This window comes from Protopterus annectens, chromosome 11.part0, assembly GCF_019279795.1.
Source record: "Protopterus annectens isolate FY-2018-M chromosome 11.part0, PAN1.0, whole genome shotgun sequence".
Classification (NCBI taxonomy): domain Eukaryota; kingdom Metazoa; phylum Chordata; order Ceratodontiformes; family Protopteridae; genus Protopterus; species Protopterus annectens.
The window spans coordinates 305,779,876-305,797,406 of NC_056745.1; the positions used below are offsets into that span (position 1 = coordinate 305,779,876).

The 17,531-nt window shown below is 35.8% G+C and overlaps 1 protein-coding gene across 2 annotated transcripts in view; it reads left to right on the forward strand.

Moving 5' to 3' along the window:
• LOC122815359 (solute carrier organic anion transporter family member 1A2-like) overlaps positions 1-17,531 on the forward strand; it is a 420,483-nt gene that overhangs the window by 161,067 nt on the left and 241,885 nt on the right. For both annotated transcript variants that reach the window (XM_044087813.1, XM_044087814.1), the window contains one exon: positions 11,664-11,762. In XM_044087813.1, coding sequence (XP_043943748.1) covers positions 11,664-11,762 — 99 coding nt within the window. The remainder of the gene's footprint in view (positions 1-11,663; positions 11,763-17,531) is intronic.

Consider the following 17,531-nt stretch of genomic DNA (forward strand, 5'->3'; position numbering starts at 1 on the left):
AATATAGGTTACATGTATAAATGCAAACGAGTTAGTATGGCATGTGGTCCAATTTCTTCTAGAGAGTTCACTGTAAATAAAAACCTCAAAGAGATTAGACATGCATCCCCAGAATGTTTACCTACCATGCAGACAGCACATAATGAATAAATATATTTGCTTTCAAGAGTTTTTGTTTGGAAGTAAAGAAGGCAAATTCACATTGAAAATAATCCAGTAGCATCCTTTAAGAATTCTTTCACTGCAAAGAAATTTAGCAGAAAATTAGAAGCTTTAGAGGCAAGAATTCACTTTATTGTTCAGTATAAGTAAATTATGCAAGAAACCTGAAAAAGCAAAAAAAGCACAGTGTGGTACATTCCTGCACACCACTGCGAAATAAACATTTACCATATTTAACTCTTAATTTTCTTGTAGTGGTGAAAGACAATGCAACACAAATAAGACAGAAGTTTAAGAATTATTGGAAACCCCCAAAAGACTGTACAGTTTATTCAATATTTGTTCTTTGCAATTACACAGGGTTCCTCAGAGGCATTAGATGCTTATCTTGCCAAGTTAAAGAATAGAGAGAGCTGTGGAAGAATTTCTGAGATGATTGATTCTTTAAAGACAGAAAAATGTGAGATAATATATAATGAAACAAGGGGCAGGTTATTAAAGGAAAATATCCTTCAAGGATGAATGACCAGTAAATGGCTTTCCAAAAATATTCGATCGGTAAATAATGTTAGAGAATAGCCCTACTATGATGAGTTGACTATTTCAAAACTGTTGAGGTAGAGGATGCATGCAAAGCAAGTGAAACAAGTATTAGACAGTTAAAATAATTACTTGAGGAAAAGAGTATATGTATAACAAAATGTGAATAAAATAAGTCAAAAATGAAAAGTAAAGTTAGAATGTGTTTCAGAAGTAATGTGCAGACAAGATACAAATGCAATAAAAATACAGTTATGAGGTCAAGATAAATGCTCATGCAATTAAAATTCAAGAATCATGTTCTATGTCTGGCTATACGCATGAGAATAAGTACATTTGTTCTAATAAATTTTGGAGACTCAATACTGAAAAGTCATCTTCCTATCATATGTAAAAGCAAAAACAAGTGTACTCAAAATAATTTACATGCTGTTGAGGACAATTATGAAAATAAATTATTTGTGGAAAATTGTTGAGATAAAACATCTTGGTACTGTGAAGTCTGAAAATGACTCAGAAGCTCTGAGAAAGAGAGATGATTTTTGGAAGGAAGTCTTGAAAAATTAATAAGCTGAAGGCTGAATTTAAACTAAACACAGGAGCAGAGTGCATTTTTTTGTGGTGGTCTATTTAAAGGAGTGGAGGTACTTGGCACTAAATTTGCAGCTGTGTGCACATTATTAACATATTCTGGTCAATAGTTGACACCAGTGGGATCAAAAGATTGTTTTTCAAAATGTATCATTTTAAGAAGTGGAGTGCCATAATATTTTGGGTTATTTGATTTGTGACAAGCTGGAAATACTAAAATACATTTACAATATAAAATCAAACAGTATATTTGTACAGAATCAATTATACAGTCACAAATATGCCAGCGCCACTGTCCAAAACCATGGTACCTTGCATGACTATGCTAATTTATTTATAACCAGGCAAAAAACAAACTGAATAAGTACAGGTGAAACACAAATGGAAGGCCCAAGAAAACAAACTGCTATAGATAAAATACATAAGTACTTTAATCCAGATGCCTTTTAAAATAAAAAAAAAAACTTGTTTAAAAACAATGAAAGATAAGCACTTTCATTCAGAAATGCATGAACTTCATCAGATAACAATGCTGGAAGTACACACTCATTTTAAAGCGTTTGTGTTCAATCACATGACCACCAAGCACCCATGAACTGAAACATCATCTTAAAGGAGCCACTGAAAAGAAATTCAAGTGCATAACACTGAGTCAGTACTATTTACAAAAACTGCAACAAATAATAAAATATAGAAAATAGAAAAAGAATGCATTCCCCATAAAATTAAATAAAAAATAAAGACAAATGTATATAAATATATACCTTATATTTAGGGTTCATCTTTCCAGTGCTTTTAACTTAAGCAAACATGCCATTGAAACATGTCCATTGAGTCCAGGCCAATTATTGGCATTCAAATGCAACTGCCAATATAATTCACATTTTTCAAGTAATAAGGTCCATGGACTTTCATTACTATTAGAAGGCATTTGTTCCAAAATGCAAAATTTGAGCATATGGTGTGGGTAACAGTTTTTGTGTTTATTGAGAGCATTAGTCTCTTTTCTCATTTTGTATTCATATAAATGTTCGTATAGTCTGTCCCTCAGTCTCCTGTCCATTTTTCCTATGTAGAAACAGGGGCAGAACTTACGTAGGGCACAATATAGGTAGAGTTCACAGAGGGACCTTCAGTAGAATAAGTTGTAATAAAAGAATTCCTGAAGGTTTTTGTGATTGTTTTTGTAGTCTTAGCCATGAGTGGCATTGATATTGTACCACCACCATCTAGGACTTCCTCACTTCTGATGTTAGTCACACAAAATTGGCACAAAATGTTGATACTCACATTTATTAATCACCTCTAGCATCAAGTTGTCTACAGATTTTTTAGGATAGCCACATTTTAAAAACATGTTCATGAACAATATGTACTCATCCCAAAAGACAGTATCCTCCATGGTCATTCCGGCTGTCCTCACAAACTGGTCCTTGACCACTGCCCTTTTCTGTGTTATAGGGTGCAAACTGTCAAAATAGAGAAAAATGTTTGAATATGTGGGTTTCCTATAGATTTTGGAGGTGAATCTTCTGTTTGTATTGTCCTTGGCCAACCATATACACAGGTAAGCTATATTTACATCATTACTCTCATGGGTGATGCAGCTCAATACCCACTTCCACTATGTTGATATGTGTGAGGATGGTATTGCAGTATGACCCTGTTACAGCCTGCTGGATGTTTCAAGCATGTACCATACTGCACAATAAAATCTTGTGAAATCAGGCAGGCCAGTCCTATGGTGTGCAGACCCAAGTGGCATGGAAGATGCAATAACAACATCAACTGATGATAGTAAGGCAAAACAAGAGCAAATAGTAGATGCATAACACTTGCCAGACAGCAACATGGCGCAGTAAATATTAGTGCAGGTGAAGTAGTAACATGTAGTCCACTTCTGACAAGCAGGCAGAGAAAATACAGTATTGCACAGAACAAACATGATGCATGTAATATTAAAAACTTAATGTGCTTTTCAGTGCATGATTGGGTCATACTATATATCAGAAATCACCATATATACCCAACAGGATGGAGGACTGAATTGGCCACAGACATCATCATGTGCACAAATGGCTAGGGATAGAATGACATATGGCTTTCTACACATATTATGACCATGTCACAGGAGGCATAGATAGGGGATCTTGTAGTGGCATGGGGTACACTGTGACAGGGATAGCATCCTCCTGTGATAGGGTTGAGGCATCACTACATGACCATGACCTCTAGCCAGTCTTCTGGCTTGTTGCAGTAGGACTCAGGGCCTCCTATAGCAGAAATGGTAGCATACTCTGGGACTGTGATCTTGACAGAGTACTCTGATGAAAAGTTCTGTTAGTGGAGGCTGTGTGTCATCTCTGCCAGGGATAAAGGGTGACAGAGTATCATAGATGGCCTAACACAGATGATGAATGTGTACCCTTGAATGTCCCCTACATGGCTACCACAGATACATATCTAATTTTATTTTATTTTTTATTTATTTTATTTCCAGTTTGATAACCGGGGTGGTCCACTGGGCTCAAGGAGCCCGTTTTCAGTAGAGGTCCTGGGAGAAAAGCTCCAAAATTACAAAGATGCAATAAAAATACAATAAAAATATGATAAAAAGTACAATAAAATGCAGTTATGAATAATCCTAGTATTATATAATATTTTAAACAAAATTGTAAGATGATACAGTGAGATGTAGCAAAACGATGTAGTGCAATAAGTGGAGTATAGGAGACTTGAGGATAGTTCATACAGAACATGCTTGGTAACGAAGATGGGTAGTGTAAAGTATGCAGAGTAGTAGGATTAAAAACCAAAAGTGGAGAAAGGAGAGCGAGGCAGTTGAGTAGTGAAGCAAAAGGCAATTGTTTATTAGAAAGAAGAACATATGTGAGAAAAAGCAATAGGGGGTAATACAAGGGGGACGGAGGGTAAAGTTAGTAGAAGAGTGTTGGACACAATTTGTAGAATGTTAGAGTCATTAGTTAGTCAAATGTAATATAGGTTTAGATGGAAGAAGTATATAGGGGGAGAGAAGTACAGAAAGAAGGGTATGTATAGTATTTACACTATATACATTAAAGGTGTATAAGTTATGTAAGAAATAACAAGGGGAAGCTGTTGGGCAGAATAGCAAGGTGAAGAAATATTTAATGAAGAACAAGTAGAAATTAGTTTAATAGGATTGGGGGGGGCAGAGAGCAATTACATTTCTAATTTTGGGAGAGATGAGAATGGAGCTGGGATTTAAAGAGTTCAAGGTTATTGGAGATTCTTAGTGAGGGGGGAAGAGAGTTCCATTTTTTTGCTAGGGAATAGGATAGCAGACACTGGCCAGCGGGATGTTTTGGTTTGTGAATAACAAGTTGATTTTGTTGTGCAGATCTTAGGGATCTGTTGGGAGTATAAGAAGGAAGGATGTATGCTAGAGCAGGTTATGCAGTAGGTTTAAAGATTAATTTGTGGGCTGTAGTGAGTTGGAGGTAATCGAGGTAGTTGGGAAGCTCTAGCCATTTTAGCATGTGTAGCAAAGAGCAATGGTGGGAGTAGTGCTTAGATTTAGTAGCGAATTTGAAGATTTTGTTGTAGCAGATTTCTAGTTTTGAGGAGATGGAGGACGCAAGGTTGGTTAGAAGAGGGGCACCATATAATAGTGATGGTAGTAAGTAGGTAGTGGCAAGAGTTTGCCTGGTAGAGGGAGAAAGGAAGTAAGAGTTTCTGTATAGTAACCCTAGTTTTTGATGGGTTTTTTTATATTTAATTGGACATGAGTATCGAATTTTTGGTGTTCATCGATAGGAACACGGAGAAGTTTAGCGAAGGGGACAACTTCTTTTAGGGAGTTGGCATTACTGGTAATATTTGTTTGTTAAGGTGCAGGTTTTTAGAGGGAGAGAAAAGTAGGATTTTGGATTTATTAGCATTAAGAGAGAGGTGGTTTTGAAACATCCAGTTCTCAGTGGCTGTAAAGGCAAATTGGGCAATTGCTTGGAGAGCAGGAAGATTAGGAGCAGAGCAGATTAAAGTAGAGTCATCTGCATACTGTACTATTTTAGTGTTGGGAATGGCTTCATGGAAATCATTAATGAATATATTGAAGAGCATTGGACCGAGTATTGAACCCTGGGGAACCCCGGTTGGGGTAGGAAGGAAGATTGAGGTACTAGTTTTCCATTTCAGAGCCTGGGATCTGTCAGAAAGATAACTCTTAAACCAGGTAAGCGAATGCTGATCGAGATTGAGGTTAGACAGGTGAGTTAGAAGGTGGGAGTGAGAGACAATGTCGGCCTTGGAAAGATCTAGAAGGACAGTGGATACAATTTCTCCTGAGTACCGAGCATGGTTTACTACGTCTAAAAATGAGAGGAGAGCAATTATTGTACTATGGCTGGGGCAGAAGCCATGTTGAGTAGGAGTAAGGAGGTGGTTACTGATAAGGAAGGGCATAAGTTGGTGGTGGATGCATTTTTCTAGAATTTTTGATATTGGGGAGAGAATGGCTATTGGACGGAAATTAGAGATGTTATTGTTTTTGCCTCCTTTGTGAAGAGGTAGGATATAGGCAGCATGCCACAATTTGGGGACGTAAGATTCATGAATGGATCAGTTAATGAGAATGCTAATGGGGGTGGCAATGGCATCTGCAGCAAGCTTTAGAAAGTGTGAGGGGATATTGTCAGGGGCATTGGAGCAAGGCTTGAGTTTAGTGAGAAGCTTTTTGATGTGAGAGATAGAGATGGGTTTTAGATGGAAAATAGGGGGAGGGGTGGGAGAGGGAGATGAGTGGGGGAAGGATATGTAGGGTTGAGTGGAGGGAAGGAGATATTATTGGGGAAGGTCTTAGTGAGTTCAGCTATGGAGATGGTAAAGAAGGAGTTGAATAGGGTGGCAATTTCTATGTCTGTTAAATTATTATCAGGACAGGGATTGTTTTTTGTACCTGGGTGCAGACGAGAGTTTATGGAGTTCCAGAATTGTTTTGGGTTTTTTGAATGGGTAGACTGTAGTTTAATACAGTCGGATTTTTTATCTTTTGTAATAAGCTTTTTGGTTAGGTTACGGAGTTGCTTGTATTTGAGGAGGGTGTCAGGGAGTTTTTTCTGATTGTAAAGTTTCCAAGTCTTGTCTCTTTGTTGCATAAGTGATTTAGTATCTTTAGTTAGCCATGGGGCAGAGTAAGGTTTTATATGCTTAGTTCTAGGAGGTGCTTGGGCATTTAGAATGTCTAGGAAGGTTTTATTAAAGAAATGTACGGCTTCATCTAGAGGAAGAGATTTTAGATTGTCCCAGTTGGTTTGTTTAAGCATTTCTGAGAATATAGAAGGGTTGAAGTTTTTGAGATTACGAGTATAGGTAAATTGGTGTTGATGAGGGGAGGAGTGGGTAGCTCGGAGAATGGAAGCTGGGAGATGGTTACTCATGGTGTCTGGTAGGATAGCAGAGTGAGATATCTTATTTGGGTGGGAGGCTAAGATCCAGTCCAATGTGGACCCTGGGGGGTTGATTCTATTAGGTCTGGTAATGCCATTTATTAGTTGAGTGAAGTTGAGTAGATTAATAGATAAAGAGGGATTATTATTATTAATTTTGTTCCAATCTATATTCACATCTCCTAATATGTATGTCTCTAGTTTAATATTAGTTGAGGACCATAGTAGAATGTTTTCAAGAGTAGGGATATTATTTCCAGGGGGAATGTAGATGCTCATAATGCAAATACTTCTATAGTTATTCAGTTTGAGTATCCCTATGACTATTTCAGCATTGCTAAATTGAGGAATGGGGTTTTGGTAAGGACTGAGGTTAAGCAGGCTGTTATAGATTAATGCTACTCCTCCTCCTTTTTTAATTTGGCGGTCACATCTGAGTGCTTGAAAGCCAGGGGGAAGGATCTCAGAGTCAGTGATGTGGGGCTTTAGCCATGTGTCAGAGAGTGATCCACCACAGGTAAGACTGTTGCCCAGGGCCATTGATGCTGGCACCGATGATCTTTTGCATGAAGGTGGAAACTGATGTGGTGTGTTTCACTGCATAAAATCTATGTTGTGAAAGAGCAAATTGTTTGAATACATGTTATCTGAATCCAAGTTATTAAGTATCATGTATATCAAATAGAACTGCTAAATGTTAGTGCTGACGACTGGGAGATCAGACAATACTATGGTAAGATGTTTTCCCTTTCTCCAGTATATTGAGATCTTGGAGTTAATATAGCAGGGCTATGAGGAATGCAGTCTCCCATATGGGGGTACAGAAGACTTGTCCCCTTCAAAAAATAGCTAAAAGTTAGATTTTGGGCAGTTTTCAGGAACTCAGTTTTTGAGAAAGGTGGAATTCAAATTACTTTTAATTTGATGGGTTATCTAGAACCCGTCACACAGCAGACCTTATAAGAATAATTGTGACATTATATGTGGACTCTATATCATCACAGAGCTGCCGTTAATGATGGGTGGCATCATCACAAATGCAATGCTGCACAGCAATCAGCACCATGTTAGACTGGTAGTAGCAGACTGGGTCTGGATGATATCACAACATATCTTTTGACTGATCCAAAGCACAGCCCACATAGCTGTGACACTTGCGAGCATAGGACTTCCCTGTAAGGATACACTATATTGAGTACACCCATATCAGGTGCAGTGTTCTAATCTGCTGCTGTATGCACAAAGGAAACATCACTGGTGCTCAGAGCCACAGGAAATTCCTTCCTCCAGTGTGTATGGCAAGAAGTTAGACTGTATATTATCAGGTTCATCCACAGGTGAGACCACACCTTCTCTCTGTGATGTAAATAGATGGGTCTACATCAAATAAATGAAAACCCACATTACCAAAAATGAAATAACCGAGACGACATTGCCAAAACCTGAGTTACCCGGACAACTGAAAAGCCAAACGATTTCACAAGGTAAGTATCTAGCTGGCCACCATCTAATGATGAAACATACAGTACTACATCAAACCCACCCACATGAGGGGGGACATCCCTCAACTAAATATGCCAACTCCGGGATTGCAGTACAGTGGGGGAAAGGGCAAATTTCCCTTTGTTGTCCACCTGGTTACTTATCCTGTGAAATCCTTCAGCATTCTGGTCATTCGGGTAAGTCAGGTTTAAGTGATATCATCTAAGTTATGTAATCTTCGGTCATGTGGGTTTTCATTTATTTGAAGTAGACCCAAATAGATATGCACCCAGGATATAAGCATCAGGTATCACTGTGTCATCTGACTATGTCTCATATATTTGGTCCTGACATCATCATTAACTACTGCATGCATCAACTTGTCCTTCCCATCCTCTGCAGGTGTCATCATAGCAAGGGTGTGGCCTGTGAATACCCACCATAAGACACATCAGAGTGAACATGATTATGTGCACTACAACTGTGGCCATGCAAAAAGAACATAACAGTCCAAGCATACTTCTGCTTTCCTCATAGCATGGCTGAATCTCTGATGTCACTATGACAAAACATAAGCAATGTATGCTGTAGTCATCCTACAGTCTGTATCTACAGTGCTGCTGTAAACATCATATGTGCTACTATCCCATTGCATTATCTACTGAGATTTACAGGGGTTGAACCATCCTGGTGCCAGTGTTTACTCTTTTGGGATGATACCAGTACCTCTGTCTCCATGAAAGGTTCCAAAATCATCTCTATTACTGTTAGTCTGGTCCTTCCTGGTGTCCCCACCATGACCTCTCACCTGCTATGGAACATGCCTTTGCTTTGGGATGGCATATCATTCTAGTGCTATTGTTGCATTGTGCATGATTCTGCCCACCCACAGCACTGAGGTCATGGACAAGTCTCTGGCTCACCTGATCTTGTAAAGGTTTGTTAATACTTCTTCTCCCCACCAGGCATTGTACATAGTCTTAAATGCCTATATTATGACTTAATTTTCAGCAGGACTGAAACTGTCCAGACTCTGCTATCCACCATGCCCTCCAGGCATGTAAACATCTGAGAACACAGATACATAGCTCTAGACTGTATACTGCTGGGGCTGGTAGAATGACACAGAGCTAACTTAGGTATACCATGCTATAATGAAAGGACAAACAGAGGAACACATATAGGTGGTATATTTGCTACTGTTAGGTTCACATGCACTCCCTGCAAGTTCAGACTCACTGATAAATGTATATATACACACATATATATATATATATATATATATATATATATATATATATATATATATATATTTATATGTAGGCGGGCACATAGGGAAAAACAGGTGATACAGTTATACACTTATTCAGTGGGAGGGATACATGTACAGAAGGCACAATTCATCTCAGCATAGTAAGGATATACTCAACACCATATGCTTCCAAATAGTATATAGAGGGCCTACCCTCACTGTAAGGGGAGACAAGAATGTATGAAAACAGTCAGTCTTGATATCATGCACTGTCTTGCTACCAGTGCAATCTATATGCACAAAAAACATGCAGGGACATACATACATTCATTAGCTACCCTTTTGTACACTACACTCCTTGTGCAAGGGTGCACATCCTTAGGAACTTAGATGAATATGTTTTACCACAAAAGTGCAGAGTACTGTGTACCTCCTCAAAGCTATCTATAATTCTTTTTTGGCAATTACCAGAATGAAACTTAACAAGGCCTTACTATGTCTAAGCAATTCATATCCTGTTTCCCAGCTGAAGAAAATATACTTGAATACTGTAACAGAGGTAAAAGAACAGGAAGTGGGCTCTTCAAAACAGGGTCGGAGTAAATTACTTAAAAAAATGGAAATTGTGGGAACAATACATGCAGAAAAAAATGTTTTGGAAGAGGAATGAGGTTTAAGAGAAGGCAGGAAATAAATAATTTATGTAATGTTACTTAGAATATAAGCCATATTAACAATACAGGATCGGTACTGATCCCCGAAGGAACTTTTAACCGAAGCACAAACAACCGGGCATACTTCCACGAAAGTGCTTTTTACCGAAAAAGCACTTTCATGGAAGTATGCCTGCAGCTAGAGGGAGTTGTGGGGGAATGACTGTTGCGGAGATCATACTACAGTGCAGATAAAGGAATATTTCCTTTTCCTCACTGTAGTGCGATCTCAGAGTGAGAATATTAAAGTAGGGGGATGTGGAGGGGTGAAGGGGGGCTTGCCCTCCCTGCATAAAAGATTTATTGTTTTTTTTTTTACCACACTTTAATGAAAGTGCTTTTTCAGTGAATGCATGACACTAATAAACAAGTGCATGATGTCATACAAACTGTATGTTACTTATTGACTGATTGGTTAGAAAATGGTAATTACTCTATGGGTGCTTCATGATGTGTGTGTGAGAAGGTGTTGTGATTTATTAGCTATGTCAGTGGGTGAGGGATAGGATGGGACCTCTGGAGTAGTAGGGAATACATTTTTATTATATGTTTTATTCTGCTGATAAATAATGAGGGAAGGAAGAGATGGCTAGACTATAAAAGAGGCAGAGCCTTTTGGAGACTAGCCGTGGTTCATTATTCCATGCCCAGACCTGAAATACATCTCATGAATTGTAGAAACTAGAGTTTCACTTTCCCTTGCACACACACACACACACACACACACACACACACACACACACACACACACACACACACACATACATGCACATTCAAGGCAAACAATTTAATTTGTCTGAGATGTTACTAGGAATGGAACCTCCAACACAGTCTGTAGTCAGTACTTGTACACAGTAGCACAATTAAGTAAATTTAAAAGTTACTGCCTAACTATTCTTCACACACACACACACACACACACACACACACACACACACACACACACACACACACACAGAAAAATGTCATGAAATGTTTCAAGAGACTTATACCATGATTGCATTCAACATGCTTCTCTGAGTAGTATTATATAAGCTTTGTTGATACATTCTTGTATCTGCATTTCTGACTTGAGTGTTTTTTGTTTGACTTGGAGATAATGGGTTTCATTTTGAATTCCAGTTTAACAACTTATGCACAAAACAAGAATTGTGTCCTCATGTAGTATCACAGAGTTAGATAAAGTAATTCAGGTGTAGGAAAATCCAGTCATTTTAAAATTATTCTATTGGGTTCACATTTAAGACCTTCACATTTGAGTTCTTGGGACATTCCCTGTCCTCAGTAATTTAGCCATCTCTTTTCTCCATCATTAAAATGATCATTACTATGTAATTGATACAATTAATTTTGTATGCTTAACACCAGTATTACAATAACAATAAATATACATAATATTTCATATTGACAGACTGCATCTGCATCTGCATTTGCATCACTTACTGGAAGTACAAGAATACATTTGCTGACATTTGTATCTTGTTTCTATTTTAGGTATTGTACAGACTGTCTCTGTTATCGGCCCACTAGCTGGCTATATGTTGGGCTCTCTCTGTGCCAAACTATATGTTGATATTGGATATGTGAATCTAGGTAAGAAGTCATTTTTAATTGTTGATATTGGATATGTGAATCTAGGTAAGAATTCATTTTTAATTGTTGATATTGGATATGTGAATCTAGGTAAGAAGTCATTTTTAATTGTTGATATTGGATATGTGAATCTGGGTAAGAAGTCATTTTTAATTGTTGATATTGGATATGTGAATCTAGGTAAGAAGTCATTTTTAATTGTTGATATTGGATATGTGAATCTAGGTAAGAAGTCATTTTCAATTGTTGATACTGGATATGTGAATCTAGGTAAGAAGTCATTTTTAATTGATATTGGATATGTGAATCTAGGTAAGAAGTCATTTTGTTGATATTGGATATGTGAATCTAGGTAAGAAGTCATTTTTAATTGTTGATATTGGATATGTGAATCTAGGCAAGACGTCATTTTTAATTGTTGATATTGGATATGTGAATCTAGGTAAGAAGTCATTTTCAATTGTTGATATTGGATATGTGAATCTAGGTAAGAAGTCATTTTCAATTGTTGATATTGGATATGTGAATCTAGGTAAGAAGTCATTTTTAATTGTTGATATTGGATATGTGAGTCTAGGTAAGAAGTCATTTTTAATTGTTGATATTGGATATGTGAATCTAGGTAAGAAGTCATTTTTAATTGTTGATATTGGATATGTGAATCTGGGTAAGAAGTCATTTTGTTGATATTGGATATGTGAAACTAGGTAAGAAGTCATTTTTAATTGTTGATATTGGATATGTGAATCTAGGCAAGACGTCATTTTTAATTGTTGATATTGGATATGTGAATCTAGGTAAGAAGTCATTTTTAATTGTTGATATTGGATATGTGAATCTAGGTAAGAAGCCATTTTTAATTGTTGATATTGGATATGTGAATCTAGGTAAGAAGTCATTTTACTGACTGACTTATCATTAGTTGTTTGTAAACCTTTTGACTCACATAGAACCTTTGAACTGTTCACCTGTTTGCAAAGCTCTACAACAGACAGAATATGAAGATTAGAAACAAGATGATGTAGAAGAATATATTGTTTATTTAGTAATACATTTGATAGATGTTGATCATGGGGATCATTGGTGCAATAGCCTTAGCTATATGGATTATAGCCTGGTAAGGATGTAACAGCCGACCAACTTCCAAAGCTGGATGGCCACCTTCCACGTGCCCAAACCATTAGTTAGCTTGAGCTGAGCTGACTAAAAGGTCAGGTTTAAGTGCCGAGCTTTTCATAGCTTTCCAGCCATTGAACAGCACTCCGCTTGCAGGCTTTTAAGGATTGATGGTTACTTAATGTTGTACCAGTGCTGGGTAGACAAGTTCCCTTTGGGGGAAAAATTCCACTTTACTTTTTTCTATGAACTCATCATCATCATCTTCTTTCAGCTGTTCCCATTAGGGGTTGCCACAGCAGATCACCTGTTTCCATTTCTTCCTGTCCTCTGCATCTTGCTCTGTCACACCAACCACCTGCATGTCCTCTCTCACCACATCCATAAACCTTATCTTAGGCCCTCCTCTTTTCCTGTTACCTGGTAGCTTCATCCTTAGCATCTTTTTCTCAATATACTCAGCATCTCTCCTCAGCACATGTCCAAACCAACATAATCGTGCCTCTCTGGCTTTGTCTCCAAACCTTCCAACCTGGGCTGACCCTCTAATATACGTATTCCTAATCCTGTCCACCCTCGTCACACCCAGTGCAAATCTTAACATCTTTAATTCTGCCACATCCAGCTCAAACACCTGCCTTTTTGTCAATGCCACTGTCTCCAACCCATATAAGATAGCTGGTCTCACTACCCTCTTGTAGACCTTCCCTTTCACTCTTACAGGTACTCGTCTGTCACAAATCACTCCTGACACTCTTCTCCACCCACTCCATCCTGCCTGTACTCACTTCTTCACCTCTCTTCCACACTCACCATTACTCTGAACTATTGACCCCAAGTATTTAAACTCATCCACCTTCGCCACCTCTACTCCTTGCATCCTCACCATTCCTCTATCCTTTCTCTCATTCACACACATATAGTCTGTCTTAGTCCTGCTGACCTTCATTCCTCTTCTCTCTAGAGCATATCTCCATCTCTCCAGGGTCTCCTTCACCTGTTCCCTACTCTCACTACAGATCACAATGTCATTTGCAAACATCATAGTCCACGGGGACTCCTGTCTGATCTCGTCTGTCAACCTGTCCATCACCATTCCAAATAAGAAAGGGCTCAGAGCTGATCCTTGATGTAACCCCACCTCCACCTTAAACGCATCCGTCACTCCCACCGCAAATTTTAAATCTAGGAAAAATGTTTTAATATCTGTTACATGACACATCACTTTTTTTTTACTTTTGCTGTACTAACCACATTTGTCTGAAACTTTTTTTTTTTTTACTTTTGTGGCAAAAAATTGTTAAAGCATAATTTAAAGTACTTTTTCTGAAGTAAAAATTGTGTTATTTTATTTTTGGGGACTAGGGTAAGTGTTTGAAGTACTTTTTACTGTGCTTTTATGCAGAAAAATGTAGTTTTTTACTGCCTACTTGTTCTACCCCTTACTGCTGGCAGGCTTCCTTGAGAATCAGGCATCCTTTTTGACTTAAGCATAGAATAATCTACCAGTTCCTCAGTTCTTCCTTTCAGAAACAAAGAGAAGAAAATTACTAAACAGCCTTTGCCATCATAGCAGACTACTAAAATGCCTTACCTGTAGATGGATGACTCTGCTGTGGCCAAAACTGCTTTATGAGACCATTCACCTTTTTCTGTGACTTACAGTGGTGTAGTTCCTACATCCACCATGGACTGGGGGTCAGACACATCCTTTATGGTTGTTGAAAGGCTCTTTCTAGGCAAGGGAGAACCACTCCTGTCAGTCCCAGAAAAGAAGCAGAGAATGGCACTCTGCCAAGCCAGGAAGTTATGCTTACTTATAGTGAGGTTTTTCTTGGCAAAAGTGTGTCTGTTTCAGTCAAACCCCCCCCCCCCCAAAAAAAAAAACATAGCCAGTTGTCTTCTCCTATCTCAGTTACTCTGGATAGAGTGATTTATTGGGCGTAGATTAAGATTGATTTCAGAACCTTGACCCTTCGTTTAGGGCTATTTCAGGTAAAAGAAAAAAAAAGATTCTTCATTTCCTAAACAGATTCAAAAATTTGAACCTCAGGACTGATTCTGTTTGTCTCCCCATGTTTCTGTTTCACATTCTGAGGAGAGTGTGTCTTTGGCCAGTCCTTTTGAAAGATTTTGTTTCTCTGAAAAAAAAAAAAAAAAAAAAAAAAAAAAAAAAAAAAAAAAAAAAAAAAAAAAAAAAAAAAAAAAAAAAAAAAAAAAAAAAAAAAAAAAAAAAAAAAAAAAAAAAAAAAAAAAAAAAAAAAAAAAAAAAAAAAAAAAAAAAAAAAAAAAAAAAAAAAAAAAAAAAAAAAAAAAAAAAAAAAAAAAAAAAAAAAAAAAAAAAAAAAAAAAAAAAAAAAAAAAAAAAAAAAAAAAAAAAAAAAAAAAAAAAAAAAAAAAAAAAAAAAAAAAAAAAAAAAAAAAAAAAAAAAAAAAAAAAAAAAAAAAAAAAAAAAAAAAAAAAAAAAAAAAAAAAAAAAAAAAAAAAAAAAAAAAAAAAAAAAAAAAAAAAAAAAAAAAAAAAAAAAAAAAAAAAAAAAAAAAAAAAAAAAAAAAAAAAAAAAAAAAAAAAAAAAAAAAAAAAAAAAAAAAAAAAAAAAAAAAAAAAAAAAAAAAAAAAAAAAAAAAAAAAAAAAAAAATTTTTTTTTTTTTTTTTTTTTTTTTTTTTTTTTTATATTTTTTTTTTTTTTTTTTTTTTTTTTTTTTTTTTTTTTTTTTTTTTTTTTTTTTTTTTTTTTTTTTTTTTTTTTTTTTTTTTTTTTTTTTTTTTTTTTTTTTTTTTTTTTTTTTTTTTTTTTTTTTTTTTTTTTTTTTTTTTTTTTTTTTTTTTTTTTTTTTTTTTTTTTTTTTTTTTTTTTTTTTTTTTTTTTTTTTTTTTTTTTTTTTTTTTTTTTTTTTTTTTTTTTTTTTTTTTTTTTTTTTTTTTTTTTTTTTTTTTTTTTTTTTTTTTTTTTTTTTTTTTTTTTTTTTTTTTTTTTTTTTTTTTTTTTTTTTTTTTTTTTTTTTTTTTTTTTTTTTTTTTTTTTTTTTTTTTTTTTTTTTTTTTTTTTTTTTTTTTTTTTTTTTTTGAATCTAGGTAAGAAGTCATTTTTAATTCTTGATATTGGATATGTGAATCTAGGTAAGAAGTCATTTTCAATTGTTGATATTGGAAATGTGAATCTAGGTAAGAAGTCATTTTTAATTATTGATATTGGATATGTGAATCTAGGTAAGAAGCCATTTTGTTGATATTGGATATATGAATCTAAGTAAGAAGTCATTTTTAATTGTTGATATTGGATATGTGAATCTAGGCAAGAAGTCATTTTTAATTGTTGATATTGGATATGTGAATCTAGGTAAGAAGTCATTTTTAATTGTTGATATTGGATATGAAAATCTAGGTAAGAAGCCATTTTTAATTGTTGATATTGGATTTGTGAATCTAGGTAAGAAGTCATTTTTACTGACTGACTTATCATTAGTTGTTTGTAAACCTTTTGACTCACATAGAACCTTTGAACTGTTCACCTGTTTGCAAAGCTCTGCAGTAGACAGAATATGAAGATTAGAAACAAGATGATGTAGAAGAATATATTGTTTATTTAGTAATACATTTGATAGATGTTGATCATGGGGATCATTGGTGCAATAGCCTTAGCTATATGGATTATAGCCTGGTAAGGATGTAACAGCCGACCAACTTCCAAAGCTGGATGGCCACCTTCCATGTGCCCAAACCATTAGTTAGCTTGAGCTGAGCTGACTAAAAGGTCAGGTTTGAGTGCCAAGCTTTTCATAGCTTTCCAGCCATTGAACAGCACTCCGCTTGCAGGCTTTTAAGGATTGATGGTTATTTAATGTTGTACCAGTGCCTGGTAGACAAGTTCCCTTTGGAGGAAAAATTCCACTTTACTTTTTTCTATGAACTATGAATTTTAAATCTAGGAAAAATATTTTAATATCTGTTACATGACACATCACTTTTTTTTACTTTTGCTGTACTAAACACATTTGTCTGAAACTTTTTTTTTTTACTTTTGTGGCAAAAAATTGTTAAAGCGTAATTTAAAGTACTTTTTCTGAAGTAAAAATTGTGTTATTTTATTTTTGGGGACGAGGGTAAGTGTTTGAATTACTTTTACTGTGCTTTTATGCAGAAAAATTTAGTTTTTAACTGCCTACTTGTTCTACCTGTTACTGCTGGCAGTACTTCCTTGAGAATCAGGCATCCTTTTTGACTTAAGCATAGAATAATCTACCAGTTCCTCAGTTCTTCCTTCCAAAAACAAAGAGAAGAAAATTACTAAACAGCCTTTGCTATCATAGCAGACTGCTATAATGCCTCACCTGTAGATGGATGACTCTGCTGTGGCCAAAACTGCTTTATGAGACCATTCACCTTTTTCTGTGACTTAATGTAGTGTAGTTCCTACAGCCACCATGGACTGGGGGTCAGAGACATCCTTTATGGTTGTTGGAAGGCTCTTTCTAAGCAAGGGAGAACCACTCCTGTCAGTCCCAGAAAAGAGGCAGAGAATGGCACTCTGCCAAGCCAGGAAGTTATGCTTACTTATAGTGAGGTTTTTCTTGGCAAAAGTGGGTCTGTTTTAGTCACCCCCCCCAAAAAAAACATAGCCAGTTGTCTTCTCCTATCTCACTTACTCTGG